At 36.8% G+C, this 20,536-nt stretch overlaps 1 protein-coding gene across 2 annotated transcripts in view; it reads left to right on the forward strand.

The window, feature by feature from the left end:
* LOC120774568 (hornerin) overlaps window positions 1-20,536 on the forward strand; it is a 269,714-nt gene that overhangs the window by 192,847 nt on the left and 56,331 nt on the right. For both annotated transcript variants that reach the window (XM_040104305.1, XM_040104311.1), the window contains 3 exons: window positions 1,598-1,711; window positions 3,084-3,230; window positions 3,350-4,826. In XM_040104305.1, coding sequence (XP_039960239.1) covers window positions 1,598-1,711; window positions 3,084-3,230; window positions 3,350-4,826 — 1,738 coding nt within the window. The remainder of the gene's footprint in view (window positions 1-1,597; window positions 1,712-3,083; window positions 3,231-3,349; window positions 4,827-20,536) is intronic.

Raw genomic sequence — 20,536 nt, forward strand, 5'->3', positions numbered from 1 at the left:
CATCGAAAATTACTTTTTGGTTTTTCAAAGTATTTTCCATTAAGATATGTACACTTTCGTTTGCGATTGAACGAATTGTGAAAGCCTTTCCCACCCTATTTGAGGAGTCTCCAAAACATGGCTTTTGAACGCATCAGCCGTCTCTTCAGGTGTCGAAAAACGTTCAGCTACTAGTTAACCTTTTACGTACGGCAATTCTGTGCCAAATCAGGACTGTACGGTGGATGACTCATCAAATTGATGTTCTGAGTACTCAAAAATACAGTTCCTTCAGTCGATGTGTTCGACTCGCATTGTCATGATGAAAAGTGATCCGTCTCCGCTGGTTAGTGCTCCTAATTTTTTGAAAAATAACTTCTAGGAAATAGTTGTGTACTACTCAGAATTTACTGTTCTGCGTTGTTCTAGTCTTACGGTGGGACAGGTCCAGTTTTTCCAAAAAAAGTAGACAACCAGTTGCTTTGAAGTAATTCGCGCGGGAACAAGTTTTGTTGGATCTCGAAACACTGGACTGCTGCTCATTTTTGTGGTCATACATATAAATGCACGATTCAGCACTTTTTAACATTTCCCCCGATCAGTAGACACCAGCCTTTTTTAGAGCGATTAACAAATTGTGTGAGGGCCCACGTGAACAATTTCTTTTTACAATCAAATGTTCATACAATATTGATTGTAAGCTAATCTCACTCATGTCTGCAGTTGTCTCAATCTCACGATAAGTCACATGACGATCTTGCATGATTAGTTTGCACACAGCATAAATACCCAAGTTTACAGAACAACAACTGATTTCGGACGAACTCACGAAATTTCTATTGGACTCATCCACGTCTTCGATTGAGTTCACAATACCATCGATAAAAACTGGTCCTCGATGGAGTTTCATCGCTAAGAATTTACTTAGGTTCATCGTTGTACTGTTGCTGAGTTAATCCATATCGAAAGTTTTAAAAAATGTTCGCGATTTAGTTTAATTTTTTGGCTGGGATGAATATTTTAAGTTACAGTAAACAACACAAATAGCGCTCGTAAGTCAAAACGTTCTGAGTATCTATGATATCAAAAATATCAAACTCTACGAAAAAGTTATGAGTTACCAAGTATAAATTCTAGGGTGTCCAAATCTCAAAACCTAAATAGCAGCCCACGAATTACTGTAGTCTAATCCTATGATTTTTATAGTACACTTTACTTTATGGTAAAGGTAAACAAATGAATCAGATTAAATTTCAATCGTTGCCCAAGATAGGATCAGAACAGACATAGAGGTTTTATTTTACGTGAAAATTTACGATTTTCTTGTTATTTATTAGATGACTGGAGCTCATTTACGATATTCGTACATAGGCTACTAAACCTAAGTTAATTATCGTGGCATAGAAAGTATAGTGTTAGTAGCTTACAACTTAGTGCGCACTTAGATGTCGTTAGGTGAGGGACTTTAAGTTCCATTGTTTTCTTGTTTGAAAAACACCTTTAATGTATTAAGCCGTTAAGCAAAGTTATGCCTCTTGTCTATATGTAGTTCAATGTTATTTGTTAGTTTCTACCTAATTTGATTTCAATAAAATTTGTCACATTACCTTCTTCACAGATTGTATTTCCAAAGTTCGAATGTGACTGATAATACGAGTGGCCGAAACGGATCTATACGCTCCGCCAGCACAATATCGTCAAGAGAATGTGAACGGAATAGCGGCTTAGTAAGGTAAATAGTATAGACAAAACTATAAGAAAGACAATATAGAAAAGTTGAAGTAGAAAGCACTTTCACTTTTTTCTGCTTTCGAAACTAAAAATGCACTTCTGAAAACCTGACATGAGTGCATTGATCCAATATATAAAAACTCCCAGACAAATTTTTGGCTTCGTAAGCAAGCTCTTAACAAACACACACTTCCTGACATATGGAGATCAAACTTCACACGAACCTAAAAAAAAGATGATTGGTACAAGCAAAACTTTTATTTTGATTCGATTTGCGCACGAAGTTTAAATAAACAAATCGTGTCAAATTTGATATTGATTGTGTCATCATATCATGTTGTTTTTGTTGTTGTAACGGTTAGCTAATCTCCATTAGGATGGTAAGAATTAGATAAATTGTCATGGACGTCATCCAACGATAGGCCCAAGAAATGTGCTGTGCCCACGGAGTCGGATCAAAGAGAGAAGGATGTCATATGAGTAGGATTGGTAGGGCATGCAAAAAGAGGGTTAGTGTCATGCGGGGACTGATTGGACTGTTTGATATGTCAGGATCTATTCTGGATAAGTAGGAGTTTAACCTGCTACAATATGCAGAACGAAGCTGCTCAAGGGTCACTCTCGTTTCTCGCGAGAACTTGAGCTTTTCGTCTACAATGGGTTTTGGTTTGACTCCAAGTACGCCATTCATTGAGAGGGAGTCGGTGAAGGTGTTAATGGCTCCACTTTGAATGGCGGTCAGTGCATGTCTGAAATTCGTTGCATCCGATGCCTGGTTGGCATATTGTTTAATGTTGTCGACGTAGTTGAGGAAGTACCACTTTATGCTTCTAGCAGGCGGTTCCGTTTCAAGCAGGTGACGGTAGAGACGATTTCTGCGAAAGCACTCCAAGAAAAACTGGTTGGACAGGAATTCATTATGCTCTTTAACTGGGAGCATACGGTCCTCAATAAACAGTTATTCGATGGGAGACATAGAAGCATTCTTTCGTAGTTCGAAGTGCCGTGTTCTAACCTGTTTGTAGCTTCCTTTTTGCATTTCACTGCATCTAGGCGACTAATTCCCACAACAGCCGGTTCTACGTTACCAGAATTGGCCCGGATTTTATCCGGCCAAAGGCACTATTTTCACAGATCTAAACCTGTTTAGATCGGTCAGTTCTAGTGTGCTATAACTACTTGTTAGTTAACTTTTTAGATCTGATCACAAACTGGGAATCTTGGCTCAAAGTCAACAACTTCTAACAACGTCTTAAAATGACTTTTTGTCCTGACAATTTGACATATTTTCTTTCGGTTTTTTGCTCATAAACTTTGCCAAAGTGCGCAGAAATGTCCCTCTACACCTCTAAGCAAACTCCAACTTTTTGCAGAATGATGTCCAGCATGAGTATGGGCGACTTCATCTCACCGACAGGCTCTAATCTCAGCCCACTAGAGAACTCAGCGTTGCGTGTTTCACATGAGCACACCGATTCCGGACTCGGTGCCGATCAAGACTACGCCTATTCCTCCGAACGGTGAGTACTTATTTTTATGTTCACACAAGTAAAAAAATGTCAATATACGCATCCGCCTAAGCCTCACTTGCTCCTGCCAACTCTTTGCATATATTATTGTTGTTTTTCTTCAAATGTAGATCTAGCGATAGTACACGGTACGGAACCAATAAATCTTCGGGCGCCTCGAGCGGCAGTCATCGCAAGTCCATTGGCGGCGGTGGAGGAGGCGGAGGCGGCGGCGGTGGCACATCCACTTACAACAGCTTAATGCAACAAACTGTGAGTAATCAGCAAATGCAACACCAACAACAACAACAGGCTACGCCACGCCAAACTTCATGCTTTGCACAACGCCAACCACAACAACAACAACAGCCATCACAAACGAAACCCATTTACAATAACCCCAACTCCAACCATCAAATGGGTAAATCGTTGGCGCCCATACACACCTCATCATCCAACTCCCACGGTCCCACGTCCCTTGCTTCCGCCCATCATACGGCCACTAACCTTACTAACGCTAATGAGAAATGCGCCTCAAAAGCCGCACACTCAAGCGCAAACAACAGTAACAACAACAACAACAGTGGTAGCAACAACAGCGGTGTTGGCAATCGTCTACTGAACTACACCACATTCGAGAATAATCAATACAAATTCAGTTTGAATAATGTTTTTGGCAAATCGACTGGTGCGTCAGCCGGCAACGGTCATAACGGCAGTAGTGGTAACGGTAGTAGCGGTAATATTACAGGTGTTCTTAGTGGTGGTGGTTGTGGTGCTATTGATAATGCTTATGGTTGTGGTAGTAATTTAAGTTCTAGCACCAATCGCATGGACAGCTTTGTCGAATGGCCGAATACGCCTGCAGCGCCCTACTACTATCAAGGACCGTCGTCGGTCGCCGGTTTGCACATCAAGAAGCGCGACGCCAAATCGGATATCGGCGTGCCGACAAGACGACTCTCCGGACAGGCAATCACCAAAACGCAGCTCCTGACCGGTCAGATGCCCGCATCGAGCTACTATCACACACCGGCGCCCGTACACACCGCTGGCATGGGAGGCTTCGATGCGCGTCTCCATCCCGCCAAGTCCGATCTCTTTCTCTCCTACATACATCACGGCGCCGGCGGCGGCACTGCCGAGTACGAGCGTCCCTACATCTACAACTACAAAATGCCGCAAATGCCCGATTTTCTACGTGGCACTGGGCAAGCGCAGCCACAGCCGCAGCAGCAGCAACAACATGCGTCGCCGGAGTTGCATCCACAAATGTCAGCTTATCACATTTCGGGCGCTCAAACCGCCGATCCGCCACCACCGCAGCAAGCGCTTTACAAGTCTGCATTCGGCGGCAGCAGCGGTGCGGGCGGTGTGGAGAGCGCTATGCTTTATGGTGGCGCCACACCTGCCACCGATGTGCTCTACTACCAGTTCGACAACGGTAAGCCGCCCATTGTGCAACAGCCGAAATCTTTGCTGCACAAGACCGCAAACAATGGCGCTGGCGGTGGTGGCGTTGCCGGCGGTGGTGTTGTCGGTCCATTGGTATTCCTGCAGCATGCCACATCGTCAGCAGCATCAGCGTCAGTGCAGCAGCCGCAAACTGTAAGTAAAGTTGCCCGTAAATGAGGCTCATCAGCACGCAAAATCCTATTGGAAGTTGAAAGCGGCTTTTGCATGCAGCATGTGGCATGTGGCCTTATGTATATGTGGCATGACCGGCACGTTGCACGTTGTTTTATGTGTATTTTTAAATACCGATTTTTGTTTGTGTTGTGTGTTTTATGTTTTTCTTGTTGTTTCCTGTTATTTCTTTGCGTCGCACCTTTTGTTTGTTTGTTTGCCTGTTTTGCCGCAGAAAACCCCCGCGGACACACCCAAAATGAAGTCATTACCGTAATAGTCCGCTAACGGTGTGCTGCCAGTGGCAATTACTTCGCATTCAAGTCAGCACTCGTGTGTGTTTATGTGTGGGCGTGTGTGTGGGGGTGTTCCTGGGCGCATTCCTTTGTTTGCTCGCAACCATTGCGTTTTTGTCTTCTTAACATTTTGTTGCTTGTTGCCTTGTTGTGTTACCCGATTTGTTCAGGTATTTTTTTATTATTTTATCAGTTTATAATTCTTAGCATAATGGTATTATTTTTCAATTCCATATGTACATACTATATGTAAACTGTTTTTTAAGTTTTTAGAATATTATATACAAATATACTACTATATATACACATACATATGTACACATATACTACTATGAGCAAAAAATAGTAAGACTTTACCCAAACTTTAAAATTTTTAATATTAATTCTTCAAAATCTATGTCGTCCCCCTCAAAGTAATCCCCCTTGGCCACAATACACTTGAGCCATCGTTTTATTCAATCCTGGAAACAGTTATCAAAAGCAATTTCCTAGGCTTTTATGGGCGTAGCGATTCACGTTTAATGTTTTCAATTGACTCTAAGCGGTTTCCCCGGAGCATTCGTTTGAGTTTTCCGAATAACCAGAAGTTGCACAGATCTAGTCGAATACGGTGAAGCACCCGTTTAGAAGTCCAGAAGCTGAACCCAATTTGCGACGGTTTTCAAGCATTAATCGGCCGATACTGCTGAAATTTAACGTTCGATATTCGTACGAAGTACATCAATCGTCACTGGCTTATTGGCATATCCCATAGACTTGACGCAGCCCTACTGGAAATAGTCTAACGGCGTCAAATCGCACGACTAAGGCGACCATTTGACTGATTGATCTCACGAAATGGCATAACACGATTACCAATAAATCGATTATGGTATACGATGTGTGAATTGTGGCGCCGTCCTGTTGGAATCACATTTTGTTCAAGTACATATCATCTAACTCGGGCTAAAATTGCGCGGTATTCACTGAGCGGTAGCGATTCCCATTCTCAGTAACGTCTCGACGAATGGGTTTCCGCGCGAAATTTTCAATTAAAAGCGCTTACTATTTTTAGCTTATACGAGTAGTAGTAAGGCAAATGGTATATGAAGAATCGTAAATGCCTGCAAATATTTCCAAAAAAAAAACTTTTGATATTTTTTGAACATCTTAAATTATATTTGTATATCATAACTTTACACATACATACTATATCATTTATATCATATCATTTTATATGATTGATTTAGAAACTTGAAATCTCCGATAACCGAAGTCTTTATTCATACCTATGTATAAAATGAATCTTCTTTTGTGAGCCAGAGTTTCATGAATAGCCCAAAAATTTAATTCGTTGTCGCCTGTCACACGGTTGAACGCTAATGGAACGAGTCAAGCTACAGTTGACGGTCATACAGTTCATTTGATAGCGCATGGAGTAACTAAATCTAGACTGCACAGTTTCAAGTTTTAGCAGTACAAAGAGATTGACTTAGTTCATTTGTTAACTTATGTGACTCTCACGATTATTTTAGAAATAATCGGTTAATACATATTGCTTAGAAGATACAATTAATTGATGTTGTCTTTGTAAGAAGAGTCAGCAATTGATAATCTTAAAAAAGGGTTTCTACCTGCAAGGTTTGTCGGGAAAGTAATAGGACTGAATCCTTTTAAAAAATTGTATGGAACCAATCGTTACAATTCTTTAACAACTTTTAAAATAGGCTACTTCTGTATCGATACAGCGCTGCCATTGCGATATCCAAGCATTAAAGGCGTCACGGAAGGCATTCTCCCGAATAGCCTTGGTAGCCGAGGTGCATGCTGCTTGGATTCCCTCTGTCATCTCAAAATACTTGCCTTTCATCGGCTTTTTAAGGCAAGGAAACAAAAAAAGTCCGGGGCCCAGATGTGCTGACTCGCCACTTTCACACATGTTCAAGTTTTCTTGGCACACTTCCACTACCCGCAATTTCTGGTCGTCAGTTAGCACTTTTGGGACCATCTTTTCCTCCGTCAGAATTTCATGAATCACAGATTTTGATAAATTTAACATCTGGGCAGCTAGTCGACGGTCTGAATTCAAAACTCTCTCACACATAAGTCACATTGTCAGTGATTTCATCAGCGATCTCTTTCCGACCCTACAAAAAGACCTGGTGCCACCAAAATACACCACTTCTTGTTAAAACAACAACTGCGTAAGCCTGCTTGATCATACAAACGCCTCTGTCGCAGATTTACCAAGTCTGACACAGAATTTAATCGCTTTTAAACGCTGCATTTTCGGTTTGCACCACTCACAGAAACACGTCGCACGAAAATGTTTGTGATGACTCTCCAGGTGCAGCTGACCATTCCCTCGTTCGTTAGCTAGAAACGCCCTTTGCCGAATCCAGACGGTGCGCGAACGTTCCGAAATACAGTCGCGGCGAAATAAAATCAGTCCAATAACGTTCCTGGCAAACCCTGTACTATATATAGAACTTCAGTCAAGCGTTCTTCTGTAATAAAGCTTTTCTTGATATGACTCTCTTACGGTATAATGATGATTTCGGCACGAAGGTTTACATTCAGTCTGTCAATGATTCAGAAATTTTTGGTGTACACTTTGCTCTTCAAATAATCTCAGGCCTCTTTCCGGTTTAAGAGGTTTATGGAATATTTTCTTGCAGAAAGTGAACAGTTGGATTCGCAGTGCGGCATGTTGCTCGTCCTTGAAGAAATCAGTAACAGTTAGGAATTTTTCCATGCATTTTCAGGCACATATCGATATCGATTTTCGTCGTTTTTTCTATTTTGTTTAAAAATTTTTTTTTTTTTTTTTTTTAAATGATAAGGTTGAAGCATTTTAAAAAATATGACTCAATAATGGCGTAAGTCGAGTGTTTCTGTTTATTTCGTGGCTTTTCATGAAACTCAAATAAATTTCTTGTTTCCTAAACATGACAAAATTTGGATTTTTTCTTGTTATCGTTTCACAAGTTCATATTCTGCTAATACTCATACCTAAAAATAATATTGGGTAGTCGAAAAAGTTTTTTCGTATTTTGTCTATACAATCTATTGATACAATTTTCTTATTAGCCAAGTTTAAAAACAATAATCGAAATAATTTATTAGAGAATAGAATTTTAAGAAATCATTTGTACTTTTTATTTTATTGTCTCTTTTTATCTTGTTTATTGACGTCACCGTTACTAATCGCACTAATGCTTCATTTGCTCAATTTCTGCACTACACATTTATCTTTGTGCTTACATCTAGGCACATAACAGTTTTATAAACGGTACTTGTTTACAAAAATTACCGAAATATTGCACAAGAATACACATATCGTTTTATCAGCACCAGTAAAAATCCATATTTCCTTTAATGTGCGTCATAAAAAAATATGTCCTGCTGTCCTTATCGCGCAACCATAAAAGATAGCATTAAGAAAACAATAACAACAACAGTTTTCTATGATCACTCAAAGTTCAATAAGTCCTTTAATATGGTATTTATTATTTACCAATTTTATTAATCCGATATTTTATTGCCTACAACAAAACATTTGTGCACAAACATCAAAACAACCAAAACAACACAAATGAAAGCGAAAATGATAAGCATACTTTTGGGCTGCAGCCATAAACAGTCAACATGATTTGGCATGTTTTCCCATAGCGCGACATCCGCTAACATATATTATAAGCAGGCATGTCTGTTTGTATGTATGTATATATGTCGAACCGACAGCAGTTCAGCACGCATACATGTAAACACGCCTAAAAATAACATTCGTGCACACCCTCTCTCACACACACCCACACAAACATAACTGGACTCATATGCACGTATGAGCGGTAAATATATTTATATATGTGTGTGCGTTTGTTGCTGCCATTAAACCAGCAAATTTATTGACTTCCGCCCGAAGTGAGGACGATTTTTGTTTGTCATAATTTTTGATTTGCCTCCACTCGGCCGGGGTCCACATTTGCGCTCACAATTTGCTGCTGACGTCCGCTGCCTGCCACTTCAGTCAGCTGCTTCTCGCAGATTTGTGCTTCCAATGGCACTTTTACTAGCTACTTTTGCTGTCGATTACACTTTGCTTTGCCGCATACCGGGCCAGTCGCCTCTGGCGTATGATGTACCCAACCTAACGAGAAACATTTCGCACAATTTATTTTTATTGGAGAATTATGCCAAAGACTTTCTTGCCTTCATGCCAAGATTAGTGGAATGTATGTATATACATATATATATATATATACATACATATATATGGGTAAAAGCATGCCCTCAAGGAAATTAATATTACTTAATAGAAGTTCGAAAAATTTACAAGCTATCCACACACGGTTTTAAATGTTTGAAATGAAAATCTTGTGTATGCGCATTATTTATAGCATACATTTCTGCGCAAGCGGTACAAAACCAAACTTTCTCCATTTCTCTTTTCATTGTTTTGCAAAAATCTTTAGCACATAGTGTGTAGACTTGATATATGTTCTTCAAATGTTCAAGGGCTGTTGGTTACTAATGTTTTATTAAGATAGAGAATCGACCAAACAACTGGTATAAACTATATAGACTAGCATAACGAAGTAAATATAGAAAAGAAAGATATTTTTGAAATGTTGAAGGGATGTTAGTTGTTATATTTTTTTAAATAGTCGGAGTAATGAATCGAACAACTGGTATAAATTATATAAACTAGCATAACAACCTAGATTTAGAAAAACGATATGTTCTTGAAAAATATATTAATTGATACTTAGTGTTTTTTTATCAGTTAGGGTAGTGAATCAAACAATAACTGGTATAATTTATGTAGACTGGCATAATAAAGTAGATATCGAGAAGAAGGGATGTTCTTGAAAAGTACATTAATTCTAAGTGTTTTTTTAACAAGTCGGAGTAATTAATCGAACAATAACTGGTATAAATTTTATAGACTGGCATAACAAAGTAAATGCAGAAACAAGAGATGTTCTTGACAAGTATATTAATTCTTGGCATTTTTCTTTTCATCGGCCAGGGTTGTGAATCGAACAAGAAACTGGTATAAATTAAGTAGATATTTTTAATAGAGTAGATATAAAAAAGAGAGACGTTGTTGAAAGGTATATTCGTTTGAAACCAGTCCGTGGAATGAACAAGCAACTGGTATAAATTATATAGACTGGCATAATGAAGTAGATATAGCATAAAAGAGATAATAGCTCATTAAGAATATATGGATACACTACTTTGCATTGAGTTCATCCACCTAATTTTCTCATAATTTTCAAATGCAAACTTCTTGACAAGAAAGTAGAATTTGCAGAAAAATGGAGAATCGAGGACATGTATTCTGACTTTAAAAACTTTTGTACATATTCATGGACTTCGCACATTTATATCTCAAATTTTGTTAAATTGACTCAAAGACTGAAAAATTATATCCTCATCCAAACATTTCTTTAATATAAATCTAACATTTACTAAATTCGGGCATGCAATTCTTTTTATGCTCGAAGAGTAAAATATTTATAACTCTAATTTAAAATATTTAAATAATTTAAATAGTTCAATTTTTAATTAATTTTCAAGTTAAAAAATTATCAGTGTTTAATTGTATAAAGGTTAAATTCTTCTCCTTAACAGAAGACTGAAAGAAAATTGGTCAAACTCAAAAAAAAAAAATATAACAAAAAAGATTTTTTTCGGAAAAATTTCCTTGATCGCAATAGAATTAAATTAGTTTTTAGACGAATATTCGCAATTTTTTGTAAATTTTTTTAAATATGATGTTTATAATAACTTACTTACGAGACTTCAATGCATAGTGAAATAAAATGTCTACATTTCGGAGCTCAAATCAAAGCATATTCTACATTGATTATTTGTTGCCTACATTTCGGAGCAGAAATGTAAAAATAGCACGTCTAAAAAAAGTATTCGTACAGCACTGAATTTTTAATGCTTTTCTAGGAGTGAAAACAAAATAGAACTTGAAACTTAAAAATCTAACTTTGAGTACAGCCAATAACCAACCCTTTGAGAAATTTTCCTGAAGACACTTGATTTCTTATAGAGCAGTTATACTTGAATTATTTACGGAAAAGAAAATATTTAATAAAAAACTTAAATTAAAGTGAGTGGCAACATAACGCAACCTTGCTTTTCTTCTCCAAAGATAACCTGGTTATCGGTGTCAGTGAAATACTATTTTTAGATCTCTGGGACTCTTGCCAGCCCAAGAAGCACTGATGCAAAAGCAGCATAAATACCAAAAAAAAAACAAAAATTAAGACGAAAGAATTCTTAAAATTATAGCTGAAAATGTAAGCCAAAATCTGAAGCCTTTCTACTGCAATCCCGCCAGCTTGCGCTAAGAAGTAGGCTTTCAAATTTTATGTTCCGTACAATTCAATACGAATACTATATAAATGCATGTGTATATCTCTATAAATATAATATATATATATATATATCTAGCCTTTTCAGCAATGTCTCGCAGACGCTTTTTCGCTGGTAGTGTACACAACCGTTATGTTTGTTTTGGCTTCTCTCAGCTAATATTGTTTTATTGCGAGCGCAGCAAATAAAAAACGGAAATTGTTTTTAGGCGTAGATGACCTTAGAATTTGCGATTAAGCACCACCACAGAAGCACAGCTATGCTGTAACAACAAATACACGCACATAGCGTAGGAAGGAATTGAAATGCGAGCGAGCTGTGTCGGCAGCCACTTTGGCTTTGGCCAATAATTAAGATGTGCTTCTAATTTTCGACAACTTGAGAAAGTTTCGCATGCCCACCCACGCAGCAGCAGCACACTCGGCTGTAGGACAATCTTTCAGCAAGTTGTTTGTGTGCGTCTGTCTGTCTGGTTATCGACTTGGAATTCAGCTGAGGACTGTAATTTTCCAAATCAAGGCAATTCTTGATGACTTTCGAGTTTTCGAAGTATTTTGAGCTGTGAGCGAATGAAATTCATTTGGGGCCAGATTAGCTCCATCTAATAACTGACAAAATCACTTTTAATTGTTATTTACTTGCATAGAAATTGCCTATTTGTAATATTTGCTTTATCCTAAGGGAAATCGATTGGAAATTAACTTTGGTGCCGTAAAATATTTCGGTTGCTTGAATATTTATATAAGGAAGCATCGTACTTTCGGTGCTATTGCTGTTTTGGTTGTGCCTGTGACGCAATTGGCCTGTGATCAGTTTTGGCAATTAAAAGTAATTCTGAACTAAAATTTAACTAACTGTATAAGAAATTACGGCAGTAGAACTTACGTTTGGAGCAAACTTTTAAAGAAGTGAGCCTAACTTTGCGCATACTTTTTATAAAAAAAAAAAATTATAAAGTCCACAGTTCATTGATTTATTAGCTTCACATTAGATAGTGAATAGACCAAAAATATTTTATATCACTTATATAATATAGATATTGTTCTATTATACATACACTTTATTTTCTTAACGAAATTTTCCTTTATGAACCAAAGTGCCTCAGAATGCGTTCTCAGTGCTACAGTTGAAGACACTGAAGCGAAATGAGTCCCAAAAACTATTTCTGCGCCATAACTTTTGATTACATTTTATTTGGTGATGATCAGTAACCTTATATCCAGAAGATCAAGCAAACTATTATATATTCAGTCAATACATGTCATATCAACTAGTTTCATAACGTGACCTAAAATGCAAAATAACGTAACATCACATTTCATAAGTTTAAAGACGAAGGTAGAACCAGAGAACTTAAAACATGTTTTTAGTTCTCTGGTAGAACGATGCAATAGAAACCATTTATATTAAAAAAAATCAGTTTTGGTTATAAAATGGTTATATATTGGTTATATCTTATATTGAATATAGTAGTCTTGCGGGCCAAGTTTTGAGAATCTTTCGTGAATTTCTTCTGCAGTGACTTCAAAGTCATGATGCATGTGCAGCAATGCGAGGCCAATCAAACTATTTTTAAACATGTTTGTCTTCAGCCACGTTTTGATGCGGCGAAGTATCAAAAAAGAGCTTTCAGGGCACGCATTCGTCACAGTAAGTGTGCAAAATATGCAAAAAAAACTTTGAATTATGGGGTATAGGTCTACATCGCAGTTCTTCAACGTTTCCAATAGTAGTAGATATAATGTTTTCTTTTGGCCTTGCCATCTGCCCCCATTGGCACTACCCGTGATCAAGTTCATCTTTGAACTTAAAACGTCGCACAACGTTGTCATTATCAAAAAGACCTTTGAATCCAACAATCCAGCAGTTAATGTGCTTTTCCATTTCTTTAGTTTTGAAAGTACATACTTCTTTTGGAAGCAGCAAACTCAATTGAAATTCGTCCAATACTTCTCTAGAATAGCGCGCTTCCAAATCTTCGCCGATTGTAACCAACAGAGGCATGTACACTGAGATCCTATAGTATTCTTCGCAAGTTCTCACGCAGGTATTTTCTCGTTTTGTTTATCGGCGGCAAAATCTTCGTATTTTCTCAATAGATGTCGTTGCAGCCGTATATCCCCAGTGCTACCAATCACATTGTGTCATACCGTATAGTATTGGAAAGGTGAGATTTCGAGCTTCATTAAAAAAAATAAATTCGGGGAAGTTGAAAAAAAGTCACAGCTGTTCAAAAATGAGTGAAAATATATTATGAAATTTGTGTGTAAAAAAAGGGAAGAGTGCCGCGCAAGCCACCAATGAAATTTGTGAATTTTACGGAGACGATGATGCTGTATCAGTTCGTGTAGCACAACAATGGTTCGCTCGCTTCCGTTTTGGAAATTTCGATGCGAAAGATGCACCTCGCTCTGGTCGACCTACCGTTGAAAAAGTCGATGAAATTATGGAAAATATTGACCAGGACCGTCACATAAGCAGCCGTGACATCGATAGCATTCATGATCAAACGATTTTGAACCATTTAAAAAAGGCTGGCTACAAAAAAAAGCTCGATGTTTGGGTACCACAAGAATTGTCTGTGAAAAATTTAATGGACCGAATTAACATCAGCAATTTTTTGCTGAAACGAAATTATATCGGACCATTTCTGAAGCGAATGGTTACAGAAGACAAAAATTGAATCAAAAACGACAATAACGTGCAAAGAAGATCATGATGCAACCGTGGTTAAGCTCAACAAATGTTTGCAAAACCAGAACTGACGCCTCGAAAGGTTATGCTAAGTGTTTGGTGGGATTGGAAAGGAATAATCCACTATGAGCTTATCCAGCCTGGTTGAACGATTGATTTTACATTTTACTATCAACAACTGATGAGACTGAAGCAAGCAATCGAACAAAAACGGCCAGAACTGATCAACAGAAAGGGCCTCGTCTTCCATATTTGATGACTCGTCAAAAACTGGGGGAGCTTGGCGGGGAAGTTTTGATGCACCCACCATATAGCCATCGGACTACTATTTGTGTCGGTCAATCCAGACCCCCTAAATGGAGTAAAGTTGGCTCCAAGAGAAGCCTGTGAAAATTACTTGTCGCAGTATTTCGCGGAGAAAACAGAAAAGTTTTACACTAATGGAATAATGTCTCTAGCAGAAAAATGGCAAAAAAAGGTCGACCAAAATAGTATATATTTGGTTTATTCAAGTTCATTATAAATATAAAAAAAAAATTAAAGTTTGATTAGAAATATGAAAGGACTTTTTTGACTACCCAATATACCATATTTACGTTGTAATAACTGATTTATTCGTTGCTTAACAGTTCGCTTACTTATTTTGATACATATATTGATACATCGCGTGATCAAAAGTCATTTGAACAGCATCATGTGATAAATCATCACATGATGTAAAAAGAAAAAATTATGAAAAAATTATAATTTTTGTTGAATAAAAATTATGGGAAGTACTGGAATATAATCAGACAACATCACATTATTATCTCAAAGCAACACACTTCACGACTTCACGACAGACAGCAAATAACGCCGATTTACCGTTAATTGGATGATGATAAGAAATCTCTTCGGCTACACAAGTGCAAATATAGACATAAATAAAGGCATGCTTATAATTACCAACGCGCACAAGCACAACCTTTTGTGCATAATAATGTATCAAATAGCATATGTCTGTGTGTAAGTGAAAATATATACAATATAAGTGTATAAAAATATAGGAACTCTACAATTTGGTGCATGTTTGGGCAACCGAAAATAAATTAAAATTAATTAAATTCTTGCTTCATTGTGTGAGTGAGTGCCGAAAAGTTTGACTGCAATACAAGGCAAATACACACATGCAAACATACTTATTAACACATTTACATTGCGCACATTGTAGCGCACAGATAGTGTAATGTATACTAAACAAACAGTAAACTCACACAAGCAAATACAACACAATCTCTTGCCACGAATTATGATGCATGGCTCTGAACATAAAAGCAAGGTGTTTGTGTATGTGTGTGTTTAGGACGTGTTGCCCAAATAGCAGCACAACACAAAAGGCGTCAAGCAGACATCAACGGCACAAAGGGGAAATCTCAAATTTGATTTGAATGCTGCGGTGGCAAGCGTAAACTCATAAACACACACATACATGCATGCATACAAGAGGGCACACACACTGACGCGCTTGCTTGTAGGTAAATGCATGCACTTTGTGTGATTATAAGTGCTTTACGTCAAGTAAGTGAGCTAAATAATCAAACTTATCCATGTACTCAGTCAACTTAAGCATCAAAATGCACACGCACACACACACACAAACGTATTCAAATAATGTTCATGTCCGCCTTTCAGCAGGCAGTGGCAATCGCTCACACTCAATTCTATAGTAACAAGAAAAACTGTTATTTCCGGCTATACTGCAGCTTTAATACCCTTCACAGCTGATATTCTTATATGTAGCTCAAAAGGGTATAAAAAGATATTTTTGCTGATTTTGATCGCGCATGATTTGTATGGCAACTATATGCTATAGTAGTCCGATCCATACGCATTATACGGAGATTGTAGCTTTGCTTTGAAAACTAATCCGAGCCAAATTTCATGAAGATAAAATCAAATAAAAGAGTTTTCCATACAAGAACCTTATTTTCATCGATCAGTTTGCATGGCAGCTATATGCAAAAATGGTGCGATCTGAACAATATTCTCGCAGATTTTGGCGTTGTCTGCGACCACAATGTATGCCAAATTTCGTGAAAATATCTGGTCAAAAAGAAAAGTTTTCCAACCAAGAACTGGGTTTATATCGGAGAGTTTGCAGGGCGGCTATACCCAATAGCGGTCCAATATCGGCGATTGCAACAAAAGAGCAGCGCTTTTGAGTGAAAATGGTCTATGCTAATTTTCAGATTGACATCTCAAAAAATGCGCAACTACTTGGCCAGCTTAATGCATTCTGTTCAGGGTATGAAAAGTGTGTGAGCGTGTGTCTAAGAGCGGCTTTGTTCAGATTAAACATACGCAAATATCCGCATTTGCAGTCTAGTGCTCCTGTTGCGCTCACCGCCGACTAATTTGACGGCTATGCAACATGTAGCAAATTAACTGCAGCCTCCGGTCATGCCATACTTGCCACATTTTCGGCATACAACCAACTGGAACGAGAAGTGTGTGCGAGAGTACTCAGCAATTTGTAGACTTTTCAATGCAAATATTTATTTATATGCATACTTACATGCGTATGCGTGTATTTGTTGTTGTCTATAGAAAAGCATTACGGTATATGTAAATATGTATGTACTCACTTAACTAAGTACTACTAATAATGATATCCTGCACGCACGTACATATATTTTCATACATGTGTGTATATATGCATGTATTTGCATTTATATATATCTATGTAGGTATTTGTGTATCTATGTATGTTTTGAAAGCATTTTATAAATTACGCAGCGAGCGCTATTTCAGCGCTTTTAGACACATTGCATTGGAAAATAAAGGAGACTTAATGGAATTTCGTAAAAGCTTTTACAATGCACGCAACTTATCCACCTTTTGTGTAACGGTAATGAAATTGCAACATCAGCAAATAACAAAACTTTTTCCTTTTGACTCCGTTAACGCGTAAATTAAATGTAATTTTATGCTAAAATGCGAAATTTCAATTGAAGAATTTAAATGGAGGCAAGGCAAGTCAGTAAATTGTACGAGTGTGGTTTGATAAGTCAGCCAAACATTAATGAAAGTTATATTGGCGAGTTGCAGTGTTATCATTTTATTGAAATAAATTAGTTTTAAAATAGCATTCGTGGTTACACAGGCTTAGAATTTCCATAAAATGAAATTTTTTCGCTAAAAACTGGATAAAAGAACTAAAACTTTTTTTATATTCGAAGTGTCGACATTACATTCCTCCCGGGGTCAAATGTTTCGTCCTCGGAGCTCGTAAAAAAGTTCAAACGAAATTTTCTCAAAACTTGTTTTACCTAAAGAGATATAAAATTACTGATTGACTAGAAATTTTCAAAATATTTTTCGCAGAATTTTTTTTAAAGACAAATTTATTTGCATTTTTAGAGCATAATAAGAGAAAAGTTCATTTTCTTAATATTTTCAAACCATATTTGCTAAAATTGTCAGAAAATATTGGAATGCAATTTTGAGCTTTTTAAAAAATGATTACATTTTGGATTTTATTCCAGAGTCGAGTAGGAAACTTTTTTGTCTGTAATCATCTGAACAGTCACCATTTCGTTTAAGTCTCATGAAATAAAAACATATATAAAATTTCCTAAAAACTATTTTCACTATTTTTCCCCAAGAAAAAATCTTGAATATATGTGAATGGTGGCTCTAAAGGTTTAGGTTTTTGCTGATGTTACGTATCCCAGCTCATAGCAAAGTTCATCAATAAAAATAACTTAAAATTCCTATCAAAAATATATTCGTGATAAGCTTCTTGGCGAGGAAACGCACAATTGTCTCGTTAAGGCATAAATTCTCTGAGAATTCACACAGTCTTACCTCCAGTTGCGCCCATTACCATATCAACTCTAATAGCAGTGCTAACAGGTCACAGCCTAATGGGCAAAAAAAATACCAGCAGACTGGGAATACCATACAACAACTATCAAAGAAGCTGTTAAGAGGTAGAAAAAGAAAAGCTTTAATGGCAGCAGGGCTTTGTACTTGTATAGGAAAATAGTCACAACTATGGGTGGAGGGTTTCTTGACGATGTCTCGGAATTTATACAGATACTTCCAACAATAGTGAATAAAAAGCAACATTTTGGTCGACCACTTTTTGCCATTTTTCTTTAAAGACATTGTTCCATCAGTGTTAAACTTTCACTGGAAATATACGACTGCAACGACATCTATTGACAAAATACGAAAAGACTTTTTCGACTACCGAATATTGCACAATCAACACAGAATATGCTTCTTTATTAGCTGTAATATGAAGACTTCTAACTTAGTTTAACAGAAATCCATGTGATAGAGGATATCTTTACACCATGTGATATATTGTGACGTGACATTAGCACCACATACAAAACAAACTGCTATATTTTTTTAATAATTATAGTTATAATTTTATTAAATCAGTAAAAAATATTAACTCCTTTCCTACTTATGAATCAATATATTATATGATATGTATGTATTCAATAATATCTGATGTAGCTTCTTCTTGAAATAAAAAGTGCATCATATTTCTCATAAAATCTCATATTTTGCATAAATATTTCTTAGAAACTGATTATCAAGCTGACAAATATATCTCACTTGTTTTGATTAAGCTTTTTGTTTAGCATACGTGTATGAAACTCATTTCATATAGATCATGTGATTTAATATCATATGGCAAAATATCACATGATGTCGAAATATTATTAAAGATTAAAATATTAAAACAAAAATGTAAATTAAGGAAAAATTTTTGCAAATCGCAGGAATATATATGTCTGATGCATTTTATATTTGGATTTGCTTCCCAAGTAGTCACCACTTCATAACTAAAGCGATTCATGATAACGCCAAGGGTTATGATATTGTATTTTTTACATTTATTTCACTCGTTTTTATGCAGAATTTTGTCTTCACATCACGTGATCTCTCTCACTTGATATAATATCACGTGATTTAATATCATACGACGATATATCACATGATCTCGAATTATGATATAAGAAACAATTATGGAAAATTTCAAATTTTAATTTATGTAAAAAAATTATTGCAAATCGCTGAAAAATACATGTCTGATCATATCAGAAATTGCTTCATTAGAAGTCACCACATGATCATGCCAACGGCTGCGATAAGATATTTTATTGCAAGCAAATGAGGTAAAGATGCGAAGGTGTGTGTGCAGGTGACTTTGGAATGTTAATTTTTTCTTGTCTTAGAACTAAAAGTTGTCTTAAATAAGATTTACAAAGAAAAATATAATTTTGAATATATATATGCAAAAATTTCTAACAATTATATAATGTCTTAAATCCCACAAAAATTATACATTATTTATTACATAAATTTTTTTTTTACTTTTTAACTTGAAGTCGGCCCTAATTTGCCGGCAATATTATTAATTATTCACAAAGCGACATTACTTGCTTTCCCCTCACTTCTTTTTGATTTTGCGGCAACCCAGAGCTTTCATGTAATAACTGTGCATCTCTGCCGCCCATTATTCTGCGCGCACACTTAATTTAAATATATGTTCGACGAAATTATTCATCACAACATCAATATAAAGCGGAATATTTGGCACAGCGTGTTATCAAAGGCAAACGCCATAGATGAAACAAAAAAATTAAACAAAAATGAAAAAAACAGAAGATGAAAAAGAAAATGAAGAAAAAATAGCAGTACAAATATGAATATAAATATGAAAATATTTGAAATGCTTATACATATGTATGTGCGTGCGTGTTGCAACTAGACATGAATCTGCCCCAAAAAAGCTAGCGGCAACGTTCACCAACACACTTTTCTTCGGCGTTTTTTGTGCCTGCGCTGCTTTGTAATACAACTGTAACAAGAACAACAAGAGCATCAGTCGTAATAACAACAACAACTGAAACTCAAACCTTCATTCATGCCACAGGGCGGCCGCAAAGCAGCAACACGCACTCAACACTCAAACATTTTGGCACTTTGGCGCACAAAGTGAACGCTCGCAGACTGGCTTTTGCGCCACAAAGCCTTCTAACTAACAAACGAGTGTGGGTAAAATAGCAAAAGCCAAAAATATGAGTAATTTATTGCAACAAATGAAAATATTCTGGAATTTCGGCAAATGTTGTCTGTCTATACAAACGGCATGGGGTGTTGTGAACGCTGCACTGTATGTGTGTGTTGACTGAATGTAAGTATGCGTGAGTACGGATGTGGCCGTGTCAGTGTGTGAGTGAAATATAGGCGCTTTGACAAGTAAACCGATTTGGCCTAAAAGCTTGCTGTCAAGCACAAATATATATGTATATAAGCAGGCGCATA

This window comes from Bactrocera tryoni, chromosome 1 (assembly GCF_016617805.1).
Source record: "Bactrocera tryoni isolate S06 chromosome 1, CSIRO_BtryS06_freeze2, whole genome shotgun sequence".
Classification (NCBI taxonomy): Eukaryota; Metazoa; Arthropoda; class Insecta; order Diptera; family Tephritidae; genus Bactrocera; species Bactrocera tryoni.